The sequence below is a fragment of the Lissotriton vulgaris genome, chromosome 8 (assembly GCF_964263255.1).
Source record: "Lissotriton vulgaris chromosome 8, aLisVul1.2, whole genome shotgun sequence".
Taxonomy (NCBI): domain Eukaryota; kingdom Metazoa; phylum Chordata; class Amphibia; order Caudata; family Salamandridae; genus Lissotriton; species Lissotriton vulgaris.
Genome location: NC_141696.1, coordinates 777,859,172 through 777,879,469, shown reverse-complemented (window position 1 = coordinate 777,879,469; position 20,298 = coordinate 777,859,172). Strand labels below are relative to the sequence as shown.

The 20,298-nt window shown below is 47.2% G+C and overlaps 1 protein-coding gene across 1 annotated transcript in view; it reads right to left on the bottom strand.

Moving 5' to 3' along the window:
• IL1RL1 (interleukin 1 receptor like 1) overlaps positions 1-20,298 on the bottom strand; it is a 370,274-nt gene that overhangs the window by 97,236 nt on the left and 252,740 nt on the right. The window contains exons 6-7 of the mRNA XM_086933380.1: positions 5,749-5,881; positions 5,522-5,658 (exon numbers count right to left, since the gene is read on the bottom strand). Of these exons, the coding sequence (XP_086789506.1) occupies positions 5,522-5,658; positions 5,749-5,881 (270 nt within the window). The remainder of the gene's footprint in view (positions 1-5,521; positions 5,659-5,748; positions 5,882-20,298) is intronic.

The following is a 20,298-nucleotide window of genomic DNA, read 5'->3' as shown; positions in this document are numbered from 1 at the left end:
ACTGATCAGCATTGGTAAAGTGACCAGAGTCATAAAACCAACAAACCAGACCAGGAACAGGAGACCAAAAAGCAAAACATCTGGGGATAAACTTGCTGAGAAAGCCACGTCTAAAAGTCAAGTACCACACTCTTTTTTTGAAATACTTTTATTTGGTACAAGGATTATCAACATGGTACCCCTTCCTTCTCTCCATATACTTTGATATCTTTGGATGTCATCCGGGATAGATTGTAAACATCTGACACCTAGATATAATACTTGTGTATGCTGTAGATTGACTTCATTAAGTAGCAAACCCTCGTAGGACACACTTGCAGCTCCATATGGGGGCAATCCATACACGCTGTTACGTAGTAGGCCCACATCTTTTTCAGAGTAACACCTCATACCATAAAAAGAAACCATTCACATGAGATTTCCTTAACTTATACACCTTTGACAATGGACATCCACTTCTGTAAGATATGCCGTCATGAATGTGCCATGGAACAATGAACCCTCTTGGAACATCTGTGCCGTTCCAAGATGGTGGCTGTCTATATATGCCACCACACCTTGGTACAACACATTTTATAGAGGGTACCTCTTTTTACTCTAGAGTCCATCCACATTAGAGTTCTCTTTAACTTACACACCCTCAGTAATGAATATCCTTTTCGGTTAGATATGTCCTTCGATATACACTTTCCAAGTCATAGACTTTGTATGTAGTATCTTTACCGCTCCAAGATGGCAGCCACAAGGACTAGCGAGCACACTTCCAGTACAGATCCCGGAAGCAGTGAAGCCTGCCATTACACCACCAATATAGCTACAGAGTTTCTCGAGCCCCTTCACATTCGGGCAGACAAAATGACGGGTAGGTGCCACCAAGTGACGCAACTGACTGAAACGTGAGAAACTTCATTGAGCAAAAGCAGTCTGTGACGGTACTGCACACTTTCATCATGCCCCAGGGGAAACTTACCCTATACGGAAGAGGTAAGAGGATAAGCCCATGCATCATCAGATGAACACCTTGATAGCCAGATCATGAGCACCCTGGTTTGCCATAATTTACTGGGCATGTGTAGATGCTGGCACTCTATCCCCTTTCTTCTTTCCTGTCTTCTGTTTTGTGCAGCACACAATCAATTTAATTGTACCTTACGTTTTGTTCTGATCTAACCATGCTGTTCACAAGGATGTCTTGATATTTTTACCTGAAATGTGTAAATTTGATGAGCTGTAACATTTTCATATCTATAATCACAGTGCAGAATTGTAATAAGAATTTTAGCATGTTACATCTCAATAATGGGTGAATTCAATGCATTACTCGCCATACTACACTGCAATGTCTGGTGGCCAGTTCAGTGGCAGATGTACACAGTGGTACACTTTTTGGGACATTCTTGCTGTTAAGGAGGTCTTACGCCAGAAACATTATAACAATGTTGTACCTTTTTCTCTCCCCTCTTTTTTTATATAACTTCTTTGTTCCAGGTTGGATTACTCAAGATACGATCCAATAGGTAGCACCACCCTACTATAGGGAGGTCCCCTGCACACTTCCACTCTCATATTACTCTTTTTTCTGGTCCTGAAGAAGTGCCAAGGACCTCTGTCCAAGCCAACAGGGGGGGTGAAACATGTGGACCCGATAAATATAAAACAGTTTCTACATATATCCACACCTGACTACCTAGGGCCATTATAACCCTCTAGTAGCACCAGCCATCTGTTTTTTTAATTTTGACAGAGAAATCCACCCATTATATTGACATAGCATGGAGATCCTCTAGTCGTTTTCATATTTAATCACTTCCATGTGAGCAGTTCCTCATACACATCATAAGGCAAGAACTTTTAAAAGTTCTCCGCTAAAGGGACCCTTTGGGGGACCCGTGGGGCATTGCAGCACCGGTCTGATGAGGAGCAGCCACCCTATGATGAAGCATGATTTCCCTTGGGATCTGTGAGGGAAACAAGTACAAGTCTCGCTGACTCACCTATCTACCCCTAGACCATATTCCCCTTCTGTTCTTTAGGAGCAGTGACCCCTCTTTTTGGAGAAAATGTTGTGTTGGAGGATGGACACTGGACCTTTTATTAGCTCCCAGTCCCCCCATACTCTTTTGTCATAGTTAAATTTGTCAATTAATCACCACAATAAATTATCAATAACTTTAATCCAATGTATTCCTATGTACCTGGCGACTGATAAAAATAATGACTGTCCCAAAAATATTTTTAATTAAATATGTTTATTCAAAACAACTATAAACCTATATTGCTTCTTTTTAACACTCTTCAGGCCACAAAATGAAGCCATAGGACCAACGACAAGTGGCAACAGTTCAGAATTAAAAATATGGTAAGCTGTGCTGGGGTTCATGTACACAATGACCCAGGAGGCTTACTGCAACTTTTTTAAAATGTTGCCAGGGGGCTGCTTAGTGTCCTTGCCACTTTTAGGGGCACCACAAGGATGCATCAATATGTATCCGTCCATCTGTCTCAAGGCATTATGTGGCTTTCTCCGGATGGACTGGTGAATGTGAAATGAGAAGCTATTCCTCTCATTTCATATCCGTAACAGATTTTTTCGATGTATTTTTTAGAGTGTCCTGCTCCCATCTGGGGTGCCAAAGAACTGTAGCAAACATTAGAGGGCCAGGGGGGAGGCTTGTAGCCCCAGCTGCTCCGCACACTCCCCTGCAGGCACCCATTCTGGGTGTCAGCAAGTGCCAGCAATTCATTTCCTTTTAATTTGTTTTTACATTGAGAAGTAGAGGTTCGCAGCCACCTCCCCAAGGCAGTACTGTCCTGGGGACCCTATCCCCAGGGCTGAAATGTCTTTAAAGGGGAAGGTGTGTGCTATGCCCCTCCTCTAGCTAATACTGGCCCCTGGGACCCCATTCCCCAGCACTGAAATTCATTTAAATGGGAATGGGGTGGGTGGCCCCCCCTCCCTGAGCCAACAGTGCCCCAGGGACCCCATCCACCACGGCCTAAGATGGGCCATTCCCACCTGGGGCACTCACAAAAATATTACATTGAGGACTGGTTGGGGAGACCTACAGCTCCTGCAGTGCATTCTAGGTGCGGGGAAGCCAGCTTCACTCTTGCCCGGCAGGAGGAGCTTTTTTCTCAGCTTCTGCCTGCTAGAATCAAACACTTCAGGAGTGCACGCAGGGAAGAAATGTGCGATCCCACCAGTTGGTAGCATTTCTGCAGCTCCCGCTAGGTGAGGGCATACAAGACTTCCCTGACTGTGCTCTTGCAGGCAGAGAAACAGTGTGCCGGATGGGCTCCCTGGGATGCAGCAACTGAGCCAGCCCTGGCAATGGACTTACCAGGGATCTTTTGAGGCTCGGGGAGGGGAGCCGCATGCCTCCTCTCCTTTTAAGCTAGTGGCCCTGCGGAATGGGGTCCATGGCACGTATAGAGGCTGGGGAAGTGGGGGGCCCTTAAGTAATCTACTCTTAAGTATTTTGTGTCGCAGGGGAATGGGGTCTCCAAGCCTGTTGGAGGCTCAGAGAGGTGGAGCTGCAAACCCCCCTCTTTTATTTAAAATCTGCGCCAAAGGATGTGGTCGCCAAGGAAGAGGGAGGCTCGGAGAGGGGATTGCACCATTCCATGTCCTTTGATTAATCGTTGGCCCAAAGGAAGGTGTCACCGAGGCCTCAGGGAGGCTCGTAGAAGGAGGTTGCATGCCCCGTTTCCCTAAAAATGTATTGTGCCGCCTCCTCAGACCTTGGACCACCCTGGGAGGTGTTTTGTTTTTGAAACAAGTGATAGCCCAATTGTAAACATTTTTTACAGCAGATTTGTAGATCCGCAGTGAATGAGCAATAAAATAAAAAAAATATATTTGGCCCCAGGGAGTATGGCTGTGGGATCCCGCTATCAGGCTTAGGGAAGCAGGGTACACCTAACCTGCCCCTTTTATCTTTTTTTATCATATTTTCAGGAGTCCTTGATCCCTCAGACCGCTGCTGCCACATCTGTGTTGATGTGGGAGTAGCCATGTGGTGGTATCCAATCAGATGTCATATTGAGATCTGCCAGTCCTGCGGATCCTCTGTGGGAAAAATTTACACTATTTTAGCCTTAATATATGAGAAACCACTCAACGGATTTATGCCAAATTTTAAAATGCATGCTTACCGGACCAAGATTTAGCTTTCTTCCAAATTTGGTGTAATTCCGTTCAACAGTTTTTGTTCAATTTTCCTCTAGAATAAATGGGGAAAATCCTCCGTTTTTGCCAGCTGTATTTGATGGATCACCCGGAAACTTTCCATGAATGAGTTGTGGTGAATGAGACTTTTTTGTGAAAGTTTGGTGAAGATTCGTTAAACGGGACCAAAGTTAGACTTGATTTGGGGATGCAGCCAGAAGCATGTGAGATTAGCAGAACTAAAGTTGCATTCTGATAGTAGCAGTATGGGAGCATCAGATTTCAAGTCATACTGCCTCGGAGGTCAATTGCAGTGGCTCACATACTGGTTATTCCCTAAGAAAGTCTCACGTAACTCCCGGTTCAAATTCATACAATATATGGTGCTGCACAGGGCCTATCACAGACTGCATGCCATTTTTCCAAGAATCTCCGCGGCATGCTCCATATTCCAGGATCAAGATACATGTTATGGGCCTGTCCTACTCTATCATCCTATTGGGCTCAAATCCTTACAACATTAGAGGAGATAACAGGACGGACTAACTGGTGCACAGCCGAAAGTTGTTCGATAGGGCTATTACCCCACCCAAAAAACTACAGGGTACAGGTGAAATCCGCAGACCTGGCACTTCTCCTGTCAAAGTGTCTGAAAACCAAAAGTTGGAAGTGGGCATCCCCTCCTAGCATTTTAACTTGGAGGGAAGCAATGGGGATGGCAGAAAGTGGCGCGCTCATCAGGGGCTTACGGAAAAAAAACAATAGCCATGGAATGGGGTACGTTGCTGGAATCCTTTAAAACCCTAGACATACCGAGTACCTGAACGCTGCAGACAATGACCACGTCCCAGTTGGAATTGTGCAGACATCTGTGGGGTACTGTCTGATGACTTAACGCCCAGAAATAGGAAATTGATGTAATATATGGCCTGGATATTTTCACATACCATACTGTGTTAATATTAAGGCCTATTTTTGACTCTTAGGAGAAAGAACTTGACAATGCAGCAAATCCCACTCGAGTCTTAACACCTAGGGGTCCATTAGGATGGTGGGCGGATCGCCCCCGCAGGACGGCGGTAGCCACCGCCGGCCTGGTGGGGCGATCCACCCGCCATCCTTGCAGGAATGACCCCCGCCATATTATCATGGCTGGGGTGTCCACGGTGGACGGAAAGACCGTCTGCCGTATTTCCGCCCCAGCCGCCTTGCGACCAGGGTGGAAAAGGCTGCAATATGGTGGCGGTGTCAGTTTGACACCGCCACCCATATTACAATGTGTGCTGGGGAATGCCTTTCCGTGGCGGGTACAACAACATGCTGAAAAGTAAACTATGTGAGAGCTATATTTACCTTTCATACTTAAAGTAACACTTGATTCGGTCCATCCTTTGGAGTTCATTGCTGAGCATGTAAAATTTGAAATGAAATCTTCTTTCCATATTTCCGTAATAGTTAAAACCGCAGTTGTGTAGCTCTCGTTGAGAGACCTGTGTACAAATAAACTAGTCCCGTTAACTGCTATTGAAATCACGGAAGGCCTGTATGATGACAGACGCAATCACAGTTGTGAACTGTACCTTTCAGTGTTGACAGAAAATCGTGATGAATTTAGCTGTTTCACTGTGGTTCCATTCACCTCCCACCAGACAAAGTCTGCAATTTGCTTGAAATACCCATGAAATGCTGAACATGTGATATTTATAGAAGAACCTAAAAGAGAATGGAAGTTAAAGTTGAAAATATTGTCATTTACAGTAGGAAACCAGTGGACAATGTAAATAATTGGATAGTGTCTCCCCGCTTTTTAAAGAGAGGGTGGCGGCTGTATAACAATATATCAGAGTTGGTTATATTGAACAATTAAAACATTACAGTTACTACATCACCTACTACTTCATTGTTAATCCCACATCTACTGATACTATACTTAAATTGCAATGTAGTGTTTGTGATATGTTGTCATGCAATAACATGCGGTATGGTGAAGGAGTATAGATGAAGGCTGTGCCTTCTACCCCGAGGCTGAGGGAGGTTGCCCCCAGCATGGTCAGCTGTGCACTGTTACCACATGATGCCTCCACACTAAGGATTATTACCAGGTACATCAGTTATGATTAGGTATGGCAGCAGATGCTGCTCCTGGCTTATCCTTTGATACTTATGGAGCTGCCTCTGCAACTGGGAATCAAATTGATCATTAAGCCAGTTTCCGGATAGAGAGTAAAATGGACTTGGATGGCCTGATTACAATTACCCTGAATCAGTTTGTGGCAAAATTTTATACCCTAGGGTCATAATTTATCAGGTGTATTTAATAGGACCTTTTCATAGTTGTTCTCCGGTAATGCAGAATCCTTGTGGTTTTTAGTGCTTACCACTCTTTCTCCTAATAAAATTCCATCAGGATTGACCAACCAAAATTTAACAGGGTGCACTCTTTATCTCACTTGTCAGTTGCAGTGTACAATAAAGAGTGCCAAATCAGAAACAAGAGTTTTCATAGTGGTCAGACTTTTCAGGTGAAGTTGTACCTCCACAGCCATTCTCAGCCCTGGGGGAGTTCTGTGAGTGAGGAGCAACAGGAGAGCCTATATCCTTTCCTTCTAGCTGGGGGTGGGTCTGACCCCCCGCCCAACAAACGCCCATCTGATGTACAAGGGCATGTAATGGATGGGTACAGAAGGTCCCTGCAGCCCCAGCAACTACTTACACACCCCACCACACCTATCCCTTATTTGTGTCAAAAGAGAAGTTTTCTCATTATTTTCCTATATCAATAGGAATCTCACTGGCAGATTTGTACATTGGCATAATCTTGTACCCTTATGTCGCAGATGGGTAAATGACAAAATATGTGTGATTTTAACTCAGTGGCTAGGCTCATGGGCATGCTGTTTCAGCTGTGGCATATTTTGCTGCACTGCAATCCTAAATCGTGGTCTTAGTACAACGAGAGAAACGGAATGCACTTGAACATATTGGTAGCACTTAATCTTGATGGCATGATGTTGACCGCTCCCAGAAAGATTGTGCATGCCGTAGACATTGCTGTTGTATCTTTTTCATTCCACATCACTGATGATCAGGGCTATGTAGCACTGCTGACCAATGACAACTCCTTGCTAATGGAGCTGCCTACTGCCCCTCTCTGCTGTGTCGCCCTAATCAGCAGCCTCTCATAGAAGAGCTTGATCGTATCTTGTGGCAGCTGGAAGCCCAGAGAGAACCAGCGTGAGGTTGGGTGGATTCAAGGTTCCAGCAGCTAGCAGCACGTTTGGTAGTTTCAAAATTCTTTTCTAGATTATGGCAGTGTTCTTCATATAGGAAGTTCACACCTGCTCTTGTCTTCTTTTAGGATACAGATCAGAAGCCTTTGACACTGCCATAACTTAGCATTATTTATTATTGTGTCAATTTCTGTCTTCTACTGGAAGCCCATGACGCAAAACCCATAGGTGGGGGAGAAGAAGGAGCAGGTGCGCTAACATCATATTCAGGAAATACCTCTCAAAAAAAGAGAATAGTTAATGTGATGAAGGCTGCTAATCCCTTCTTTTAGAGTACTGAAATATGATTTTCACATCAGCTATGATTCTGTTCTTCTTCATGCAGTAGTTACCTTCCACTTTGAAAAAGTATTAGGTGAAAGGTTAAACAGGAGGGTGGGAGACAGATATTGAAAATTATCTGATGCAAATGTGTAAACAATATAGGGCCTCATTATGTGTGCTTCTTTAATTCCAATGGGGTTGGAAACCAGCCGCTGCAGGTAAGAGCGAGCTGGGGGGGGGGGATTTTGAGAGACAACCATAAGGGAAACTCCTGTTACTAGCCCACTGGATTTACACAGTCCAAATATTTTTTTGGGGGGGTGAAAATCTTTTTATTAACATTGCTCATCTCATCATACAGTGCAGGACAATTATCATAATGCATGTGATAAAGTTGCAGACTACAATACAGCACCAAAGCTCCGAAGACACTGGTGAGGCAAACAACCGTCGACATCACAGCCCCAACCCTCCCCTCATTTCCCTGTACTTCCACCAAGGCTTTTATAAATAGTTTCCTAAGCCCTTTGACACCAATCCAAGTCATGCACCCACTGGTTCCACCGTGGCGGTGACCGTGAACCCCAGCCACTCGCTATGTTCCTTTTGGCCACCCCTGCCGCCAATGCCAGCCCTGATGTCCTTATGTCTAGTCCAGCCTGAATCCTGCTTGATTATTAGAAGCAACCAACTGGGATCTAGTCAGATAGGGAGCCCACCACGGCCGACATCGTGTCAACTGCCTTGGACCAAAAAGGCACTATCTCTGGGCATTCCCATAAGATATGGTAGAAGGTGCCCTCCTCCCGGCATCCCCGTGCACAAAGGGCCGACCGACTTCTCCCCCAGGCGTATAGGTGAGTGTGGGGGTAGTATATGCGATGCAGGATTTTGAGCTGCACTAAATGGAACCTACAACGGATTGCTATCTCTCGTGGGCTTTGTAGGGTTTCCTGCCAGTCATCGTCCTCTAAATCGCCAATGTCCCCCACCAACCGTGCCCGCAATGACATCAGTGAGTCCGGCATATTGTTTATGAGTTTGCGGTATATTGTGGAGGTGGGTTTCTCAGTTATCAGAACCAGGAGCAGCCTATTCTCCATAGGGGAATACTCCAGGGTTGACGTGCCACTTTTTATGTGGGCATGCAGGGCATGAGAGAGGCATATGTAGTGGTAGTGTTGTGAGTCTTGAAGGTTGTATTCTCTTTTAAGATAGGCAAAGGATCAAAGGGGATCACCCCTCCAGACATCGCCCAAGTATTCAATACCTATGAGCTTCCATCCGTGGAACCCCCTCAAACCAGTCACTTCCGTTAATTGGTCTCCATGCCATAAGGGGGTCCTACCATACAGGGAGCCCGACCATCCCAGAAATCTATTCACCTCCCTCCAGCATTGGACCACCACTCCTGTATGGAACAGCCAATCTTTTCCAGGCCTCCGAGGATAGAGCAGGGGCTTGCAAATCCCAGCAGGCATGATTAGTCTGGCCACTCTGTAGGCCGGTTCCAACTGATCCGCGTACACCCAATCGTTTACCACCTGCACCTGTGAAGCCCAATAATATAACCGGACGTCCGGGAGGGCCAGCCCCCCGTCGTACACTCCACTCGTCAGCTTATGCAATGCTATTCTAGGGTTGCCCCCATCCCAGAGGTGTATCCCCTTTTGGCAAGCGTTATCCGTGCAAATACCCCATTTGGGATTGGATTTGGCGTGTTTTGCAGAATGTGGAGCAAACACTGTAATTCAAGCATCTTGAACATTGCTGCTCTGCCCATGAGGGAGAGAGGCAGCGATCTCCAATGAACCACGTTGGTCTTGATGCGCGCTAGTTGGGGTTCTAGGTTCCTGTCTAGGAACTCCGTCCTATCTCTCGTGATGTGGACCCCCAGGTATTTAAATCTGTTTAAGGCGATGGAAGAGGGATACCCAGTTGGAATCTGTGGGGGAGGACCGGAAAGCAGGAAAATCACTAACTTCGCCCAATTAATGGTGTAGCCTGAATAGCTACCGAACAGTTCAAAAAGGTGTATAGCCTGTGCTATCGAATGGTACAGTCCGGCCATATATAGCACAATATCATCAGCGTATAGGGAAATACGATCTGTCCCTCCTTATCCAGTGAGCCAGTGGCTCCAAAACCAGTGCACGTAGGAGGGGGGACAGAGGGCACCCCTGTCTTGTGCCCCTCCGCAGAGGGAAGACCCTGGATACAGCGCTGTTAACTCTCACCCTCGCCACCGGCTGCTCGTATAAGAGCTGCACCCAACTGCAGAATTTTGGACCGAAACCCAGTCACTGGAGCACCATGAACAGAAAGGGTCATTCGATACTATCGAATGTAATTGAGGCGTCTAGCGCATCAATGCTGTCTGAGTGGTCCCCACATCCTCTGTCATGTATAACACTCCATATAGGTGGCGTAGATTATGGCAGGTGCTTCTGCGCGGCATAAACCCGGACTGGTCTATGCACCAAATCCGGAAGTACCAATAACAGTCTATCCACCAGGGCCTTAGCCAAGACCTTCCCCTCCATGTTGATTAGTGAGATTGGGCGATAGGACAAGCATTGATCAGCCGGCTTTCCTGTTTTGTGGATCACGGTGATCGTGGCCTCTCTTTCATCCAGCTTAAGACATCTCACCTCTCGTGCTTCAATATACATCTGGAGGAGGGGTTCAGTGTCAATATTGGCCTGCCACTTGTAAAGTTCCACCGGGAGCCCATTCGGCCCCTGCGCCTTCCCAGATTAGAGGGAGTTGAGGGCCCCAACTATTTCCTCCTTGGTAAGGTCTTCTTCTAGTCGATCTCTTTGCTCTTGGGATAGGGTGGGCAGCGCAAAATCGTGTAGGAACTCCGCACAATCTTGCTCAGACCGGGTGCAGACCGGGGTGTAGACCCCTTCATAATAAGATGCAAAGGCTTCTGCTATGTCTGCACTATTTGAGGTTAAAGAGCCGGTCTGCTCACATACCTCTGCCACCCATGAGCGCTCCCTGTGCCGCTGCTCAAGCCATGCCAGCAGCTTGAGGGCCTTGTCCCCGATATCATATAAATGGTGCTGGGTGGCAATAGAGTAAGCACGCGCTTCGCTCTCAGCCAGAGCCCTGAGCTGCTTCTGCTTAAGAGCCAGGGTATGACGGAGACAATCTGACGGCGCCACGCCTCCTTCTCGTTCCATCCTCTCAATCTGACCCTCTAGCTGACTGACCCATCGTGACTCCTATTTCTTTTGGGCTCCAATCAGGGCCTGGGCCTGCCCCCTCAGAACGGGTTTGAATGCCTCCCAGAGAGTGCTACTAGACTCCACTGAACCCGCTATTCTCTCCAAAATACAACTGAGAGCTCTCCCCGAGCTTAACACTTATGGTATCATCCCGAATGCACCACGGATCAATTCTCGGGAAGGAGGCTCTGTTTATCACAGGGTCCTTGAGTGTGACCCCAACCGGGGAGTGGTCTGAATTCCCCCGGGCAAGGATGTGAGGCTCCATAAAGTCGCCCAATTGATCAGCGCGCGCAAAAGAGTGATCTAGTTGGTAGAAGGACCCGCGTCTAGCCGAGTAGAATGTGTATTGTCGTTGTGCGGCGTGATTTGTGCGCCAGATGTCTCCAAGCCCCATCGCTGTAACGAAATCTTGTAGCACATTTTCCTCCCTTGATCATTGCCCTCCACCTGATCGGTCCCAGTCTGCGTCCATCACGGTATTTACGTCCCCGCTTAATAGGATGGTACCCCATGGGAGATCAGTAAGGAAGGAGCCCAGACGTGTGTATGTTGAAGAGTGGAGACCAGGCAGGATGTAGCAGGAGCTAAAGACCATGGTCCGCCCCTTCCATCTACCAGCTGCTGCAACCACAAAGCCGGTGTTGTCTGTCCAAGTGCTGCAGACTACTATTGGCAAGGTGTTAAGAATTAGAATGCCCACCCTTCTTGATCCCGACCTAAACCTGGAGTGGGCTACCATTTTGTACCTAAATCTATCGAGGGCTCTACATCTGTTTCCCCGTAAATGTGTCTCCTGGAGCAGGACAACATCTGGGGAATGTCTTTTCAGCTATTGTAACACCAGTATGTGCTTGATCTTGTTCCTCAACCCATTTACGTTCCACGTCCATATTTTAATGCATGTCTGGTCTCCAATTCTGAGCATCGGACCTCCCCCTCCTCCGGTAGTCTGTGTCCCAGTCTACCCCGTTCGAGCAAACCCCACAAGCAACAGTACTCTAGAAATAATTAGCAGAACATACCCCCTTCACAAAAACAACCCCGCTTAAACCCCTTTTCCATGACATGGGCAAATGTTCTATCCTTGATATAGTTAACCTTCGTCTCCTGCTGTTTTGGGTGCGCCTGAGGAGGACCCCAGAACTAGCAAACTATGCTCTAGTTATGGATGAACTTATTGTTTTGAATAGTGCGAATAAAATACAGTGGGTTATTAAACTGAGACAATTGGTTATAAAATTGGGACTGGCTGAATATTGGATCTCTCAGAAGCCCCCGCCTAAACAAGTAATTAAGAAGATCTATTGGGATTGGGTAGACGTGATGGAGCAGAAGATCCAGAAATGGGGATCACTGACCACCCAGTTCTTGGATCATAAACCCACTAGGAAGTTGGAACCGTTTTTGGATTTCATTAGAATACCACGAGATAGATCGGTCTTCCTAAAAATGAGGTACGGGATATTACCCCTCAACCAATTTACAGAAAGATGGAAAGGATCAAGGGCCACAAATAGAACTTGCCCCTGTTGCCCCTGCAAATCAGAATCGTTACCCCATTTCTTGTTTGGCTGTATGGCTTATAAGAGGGCTAGGATGAGATGGCTGAAACCAGTGTGTATAGAATTGGGGGTCAGAGATTTCCGGGTTGCCCTACGTATCTTTACAACTGATACAACATCCCTTCTTACTGTATGTGGAGTGGCAACATTTTTATCATGTGCCTGGCTTATCCGCACCAGGATCCTAAATACCAACAAAGCATAGATTTCACATATATTGTTATTAATTCATATCTATTTTTATACTGTTGTACTTTAGTATTGTCATCAAATTCTTTTTATAATTGTAAATAATATTTTATTCTTTTTTAATGTATGAATTACACACTCTTATTAATATGCTTTTATGATATGACAGTATCGAATAAAGTATTACAACAACAACAAAAAACAACCCCCTCTCCCAGCCAACTCCCCCCACCCTGCCTCCCTGCGCGGTGGGTCCCTAACCTCCCACCTTCCAAACATGCAGAGTGCATGTCGTCCTATCCGCCCCAGATCAAACCTGAAAAGGAAACATGAGCTTGCATTCAGCAAAAGATGCTATACATAACTGACGGAAGTCTTACCCATTATGATGGAAATAATCGAATAATCGAACAGTCTGTAAGCAATACCCCCTTTCCCACAAACTGTAACAATTCGACCATAGGAAGGCCGTGGCCGATAGTTGAAAACAGATCTGAACAGAGACCCCCGAGTCCAATGTCCTGTGACATCCGAGGGCACCCACATGTAGCCGCCAGGCTCAGGGACCCCTGCTGGTCATTCCGTCACACAGGACAAAAGTCACCACCAATCACTCTGCCGTTCCTCGTTACCTGGACCCATTCTGGACACTTTCTTGACTATCTGCAGTGTGTCTGTTCACCTCCCCCACCTCTCACCCCGGTGGGCGCTATTCGGATCTGCACGGGCCTCCAGTCCTGTCCACTGTCCACCATTCCTCCAGCCAGTCGCTGGATTCCTCCGGTGACTCAACGAAGTAAGACTTGCTGCCATCCAGGATCTTTAGACTGGCTGGAAAGAGCATCATATACTTCACTCCTTGATCTTGAAGAGCCCTCTTTACCCCTTCAAAGGACTTTCGCTGCCGTTGGATGTGAAAAGTAAAGTCCGGGAAGAATCGGATGGTAGCATTGTCGAGCTTGAGATCCCTGGCTACCCTCGACGCCTGTAGTATAGCATCACGATCTCTATAGTTCAATATCAGAGCATTGATATGTTATGTTATGTTATGTTAAAGGTATTTAGTACCGCGCAAATACACCAATTGGTTTCTTGGCGCTCAGAGACCAGTGGGGAAAAGGAAACAGGGAAATAGAAGCGGCTAGTCGTGAGCAAGACAGAACAGATACGTTTTCAAGGATTTGCGGAAGGTAAAATAGTCAGGTGTAAGCCGGATTGAGAGGGGAAAGGAGTTCCAGGTGGCCGGGGCGAGAAAGGAGAAACAGGCAACACCGTGCTTCTTACGTTTAAACCTAGGAGTGATCAAGAGGTTGTGGGCAGAAGATCTGAGGTGTCGAGGGGGGACGTGGGGGTGCAGACAGAGAGAAATAAAGGTGGGAGCAGAGGTAGATAGAGATTTGAAAATGGTGCATCCCATTTTAAAGATGCAACGTTGCGCAACTGGGAGCCAGTGTAGGGTTTTCAGCATCGGCGTAACATGTTGGGATTTGGGCTGCTGAAAAATTAGTCTGGCTGCCTGGTTTTGCACCAGTTGGAGACGGTGAAGATGATATGTGGGAATCCCCACGTATAGACAGTTGGCGTAGTCTAAACGTGAGGTGACCAGGGCCATGATGACAAGGGTAAGAGCCTCTGGTGAAATGAACCTTCGAATCTTCCCGATTCTGCGAAGATGGTAAAAGCAGGCTGAGGTGACAGCGTTGATGTGCGGCCGCATCGAAAGGTCACTAGAGATGGTGACTCCTAGGCTCTTCACAGAGTTAACTGGACAGGGAGGGGGACCAAGGGCAGGGGGCCAGAAGTTGGGAGTCCAAGGATGCGGAAGCCCACCGATCAGAACCAGCTCTGTCTTGCTAGGGTTGAGCTTCAGCTGGCTGAAGTTCATCCACTCGTAGATGGTAAGCATAGTGGTTTGGAAATTGGAGCAAGAGAGAGGGGAGGGGTCGATGGGAAAGATGAGTTACCGCCCGCCTGGCCCTGCTTCTAAATTTATAGAAGCTCTTCTTGAGACAGCTACCTTTCTAATCACAAAAAACTCAAATTTTACTATTCTAGGCGATCTCAACCTTCACTTTGACCTGCTAAACGACGTTACAATCAAAAATCTCCTCGCGGATCTCTCTGCACTGCAACTCAATTCTCTTATTCTAACTCCAACACACCTAGCTGGCCACATTCTAGATCCAGTTTTTACTAACATGGAGAAACTTACATCAGAGACACCCTTACCGATGGCATGGACTGATCATTACCTTATCAAACTGGCCATACCGATCAACAAAAGCAGGCACAAAACCGCATCGACCCGTCATCTAAAAAGACCATGGCACAAGCTGTCACGCAATGATCTCCACACCACCCTTGGGGAATTTCCCAATGACACCAATTCTGACATCAACGCCAATTACAGCGCGTTTCATGATTGGATTACGAGAGGGCTAGATGTCCTCATCCCAGCAAAATGGTCGAAAGGACGTAACTCTCCTTCCAACCCTTGGTACAATGATACCCTCAAAATCTTACGCAAAGACTGTAAAAGGGCGGAGCGCCTTTGGCGAAGGGATTATTACAGCGAAGAAAAATTCAACTATCTACTACTACAAAAAAGGGTACCATAAAGCCATCCGTGCTGCGCGAACTGCCTTTTATGCTGACAAAATCGATTCCAGTCCCACCCCTGCCAAAGAAGTCTTTAAACTCGTTCAAGAACTTCAGAGCAGCAAATCCCCCCTTCCCAGTATGTCCTCCGCGCAACAATGCGAGGATCTTGCGAAGTTCTTTGTCGACAAGGTACAGAAAATGTACACTTCCTTTCCTCAGCACTCCCCCAGCCCTTCCAACAGCCCTTCTCCTCCCTCCAACTATTCTACCTTGACCCACATTCCGGAAATTTCCGGCGATAACCTCATCAAACTATGCCAAAAAGTTAAAACTGGCTCACCGGCTGACCCCATGCGCCCGGCACAATTTCTAGAGTCACTCAACTTCTTTCTTCCTTCACTCACCTCTATTTTGAACCTCTCCTTCACCTCAGCGAGTGTGCCATCTGCCTGGAAGCAAGCATGGGTTTCACCTATCATCAAGAAGCCCACTCTAGACCCATCTAAACCGGAGAACTATCGACCTATCTCCTTGCTCCCATGGCTTTCCAAACTCGCTGAAGCACACGTGAACACTACTCTAACCCAGCACATGGTCAATATTAACATCCTGGACCCATCTCAAAATGGGTTCAGACCAGGCCATAGTACTGAGTCTGCTCTCTTGGCCACCACAGAGCATCTCAGAACGATTTTAGATGCCGGTCAAAGTGCTGCGCTGATTCTTCTTGACCTCAGCGCGGCCTTTGATACGGTATCCCATGACATCCTTCTTAATCGTTTAGAGACATTTGGAGTATCTGGTCATGCTTTGGACTGGTTCCAATTAAGCATGAGCGGATTTTGCGGATTGGCAATCCGCGAATTTGCGGATTTGCAAACTCGCAATCCGCAAAATCCGCGAATTCCCGCGAATTTGCGGATTTTTATTTTTTTTTGTGTTCGCCCGTGTTTCTGCCAGTTCGCGAGGGTTTTTACAATTTCGCAATTTGCGAACTTACCTGTCGGGTCGCAAGTTTTGCGAACTTGTTGTTTCTACATGTCCAGCCTGTTTGGGACACTCTTCTTCATCACTGCCACTCTCTGTCACCACTGCCACTCTCTGACTACTCATGCCACCCTCTGGCCCACCCATGCCACCCTCTGTTTCATCACCACACCCTCTGGTTGTCCAGTGTACATTATTTTCGGCAAAGCAAAGCACACCTTCCCTGCCTCAAGTGACCTGAATTAATTTGGGGCTGATTAATGTGTCACAGAATATTTTTTTAGCTGGCACCTGCTTCCTTAGTGCGCGCTGATTAGTGATCTTTTGCACTTGCTAAGTGCTTTCATTGTTGCAAAATTAGTTACAACACCTGCCCTGCCCCAACTGACAATAATGAATTAGGGGCTAATTAATGTGTCACTGAAAGAATTTAAAGTTCCAGCCTGGCACCTGCTTGTCTGCTCCTTTAGCTGTAAATCAGGACCTTTGTGGCATACAGTTAAGGTCAGAGCAGGGTCACACAATAGTTGCAAGCAGGCAACCGAATTCTGGAGGGCCCCCTCAGGAAGCAATACAAAGAATCGTTACAAATCATGAGGTTGACCTTTTGCACCTGCTCATTGCTTTTGCTTTTGCTGAAATCGTTTTGCGGTTTTTTTCGCGCTATTCGCGGGGCGCGGCGTCGTGCGAAACCGACCGCGGAAGCCGCCAATTCGTGCGAATGAGCATTTTATTTGTTTGCGGCTTGTTGTTTCGCGAGTTTTTTTGCAGTATTCGCGAGCCGCTTGCAGCGCAACACGCGAATTTACCCCAAGGTCGAGTACGGGCGCGGCCATTTTGTTTGCGTGACGTATTTCCGTTTCCGCCCGCTATGTATAATCTCGCGCAGTAAGCGCATTGCGAGTAGAGGTTCGCACGAGATCGCGCGGGAAATCTAGAGGTTCGCACGAGATCGCGAGGAAAATCTCGCGCGAACTGACTTTCGCGCTCGGAAACGGGCGCCGGCCATCTTGTTTTTCATTCATTTCCTGTGTCTGGGCATGGTGTTTAATCCTCTTGATATCTTTCCCATCCTTTGCTTGTTTTCAGTTTTTTTTTTACGATTTTGCTTCTTATCTATCCCTCTCTTTTCCTAGCTGTATATTTTTGTCTTTTCTGCTATTTTTCTTTACTTTTAAACTACTTTTGTAAACTCTTTTCTTTTCTTCTTCCCTATCCTATTCTTTCTTAATTTTCTACTTCTTCCTACCTTACCTGCCCAGACCATGGTCAAGCCAGGCGCCGTGAAGCTGCCCAGGCACTTGAGGGCCGCAGCGGCGGCGGGGAGTAGTGCTGGACCCAGTGGCAGGACAGCAGGCGTGAGATCGAGGGGGGAGCAGGTGACGCGCCGGGAGATATTCAGCCCGGAGGAAGTGGGCGCGCTGGTCTACTTCGTCCAGCGCCGCCTGCCCAGGACCATCGCGGGAGGCGGCAGGATCGCGGCCGGCGGCTACAACATGCGGGAGCGCCGGAAGCGGTGGGAGAAGGTGTGCTGGGCCATATCCCACCTCTACGGGGTCCAGCGCACCTACAGCCAGGTCACCCATCGCTGGACGGACCTCCTGGACCGCGAGCGCGACCTGCTGGACCAGCTCGGCTTGGAGATCCCCGGGCTTGGTGAGTAGTAGTAGCCATTGGCATTTAATCACTCACTACTATGATGTTTTCTCCTGCTCTGTGTTGTTGTATTGCAAATATTTGTTTTTTACATGGAGCAAGCCAATAATGCCGCTGATGACGATTACATTGTAGTTAAATTATATTTCAAAATCTTCTGTGCATTTCAGGTGCACTGCTCTCCTTCTCAGTGGGGTTGCTACTATGCTTATTTGTTTTCTATTTTGCGGTCTCATTGGCCTGAGTAACTATTATGTATGAGTGTACTTAACAGAACTGCGTAATGCTAGACACTAGGGGGCAGATTACATTTACAAGCCCCTTGCGCCACGTTTACGTTGCCTTGCGTGACGCAACAGCGGCGTAAACGTGCCGCATCCCTGCAAGTCATTTACAGCATGACGCATCTAGGGAGATGCGTGACGTTATAAAGCCATGGGCCTGCACCACAATGGGTGCGTTCCTAGTACGCAGGGTGGGCGGTCCAGCGGCTGTGCGCCTCGCAAAATTGCCTGCGTGAAATCTACAAGATTTAACGCAGGCACTTCTGCGACGCTGCTACGTCAATTCAATTCCTTATGTCTGCTCGAAGCAGGCGAAAGGACTGACACAGCATGTAAAGTATTGGGTGGCCCTGAGCATTACTGGAGTTGCATTGCGTTGGCGACGTGACTCCAGCGATGCGCCGCTCTTACGTGACGAGATGCGTCACGCAAGTGCCTACCCTTGCGCCAGGGCGCGCCGCATTGTAAATGAGGCACATCTGCCGTGTCGCAAGGGTAGTTTTGCGTGACGCATTTGATCTGGCGCATCTCTGGAGATGCGCCAGAACGCGTAAGTAAGTATGCCCCTAAGGGGCAGAATTGCAATTACCGTCGCATCCCTGCAAAGTAGCAGGGATGCGCCATTAATTGTGCGGCCCGCTACCACCACCAAACATGGTGCGCCGTATTTGCAATGCGGCGCCCCATGGGCCCAAAACGTCACCGAAGCTTTACTGCTGGAGTTGCGTCGCAACGATGGCGCAGCTCCATCAATGCTCTGGGGTACCCTATCTCCCCAATGCTGGGTCAAGCCGTACGTCTGCTTCAAGCAGGTGCAGGGTTTGTGTGACGCATCATTGTCCTAAAGGTGACTGATTGATATTTTGTAGATTTCCCTCAGCCACTATTAGGATGTGTTCCAGCGCAGGAATGCCCTCCCTTGCGCCGGAACGCCCCCTGATGGCGCAGGGCTTTATAACGGGATGCATCTCCCAAATGCGTCACGTTGTTATAATATTATACGCCGCACCATGGCGCCCTTTTTTGTTTAGCTGCTGCGTCACAAAAGTCACGCAAGAACGGCGCAAAAGAGCCGCAAGGGCTTAAATCTGCCCCTTCCTTTGTAACCCTGACAATAAGAAAAATAGTGGCGGTGGATTGATAGTTTGACTATTTAAATGACTGGTAATGTAGCAGGCAACTGTTAGTGTTGTCACTGATCTGACTGAAATCACAATGGAGTTTGTCTGTCACTTTGCGTCTTGCCTGCGGACTGCTGCCTGCCAGTCCTAGGTGAACGTTTCAGTACTTTGTTTAGTGAGTTACGTGACTTTCGAAGTCACAGGTCCGCAAATAAATAAAAAGTAACCATAATCAATATAATTTCGCGGAAATATTTTGTTATTGTTCTTTTGAAATGTTTGATTTGGTTGACATTGACAAGCAACAATCATCCATGTTTTCTGTTCTTTCTTTCATGTTGTACGTCAGCTCCCCCCAGGGGCGAGAGGAGGACACAGGAGCAGCAGGCGGCGGATGCTGTTCAACAGGGCCAGGATCGGGCAGGCGAGGGCTCCTCTGCTGGCCCCAGTAAGTTTTCATTTTAGACTAGTACCTATTTTTCCTAGCGTTCCTCATTTGAATTTTTTCAAAATTGTCTTTGCTCTTCTTGTAGACTGTATCTAAATTCTTATCCTGCCTCTACTATGACTCCCTGTGGTATTACTAGATTATTCTTATTAGTCTGTCTGTGTAGCTAACTAAGATTGCACGGTTGGCGAAACTCCCATGATTCTAGTCAGCAATAGCTCTATCAACTTAGTGCAGTCCTCTGGGATTGTCCATAATGTCTTTTGAAGTGTTCTATCTGGACTCATGCTTGCAAAAATTGCAAAACCTTTCGCTCAGTCACTCTAGTCTGGAGGACCAAAAAACACAGATTGTATTTAAATTTAAAAGCTTTATTAAAAGTAAACACATTTATTAAAATGAAGTCATAATAAAACTAAACGTTTAACTGATAATGGAAAAGTGGTTAGTGCTGACGATTAATTGAAGACATTTCTTGTGGTCGAGCCGAGC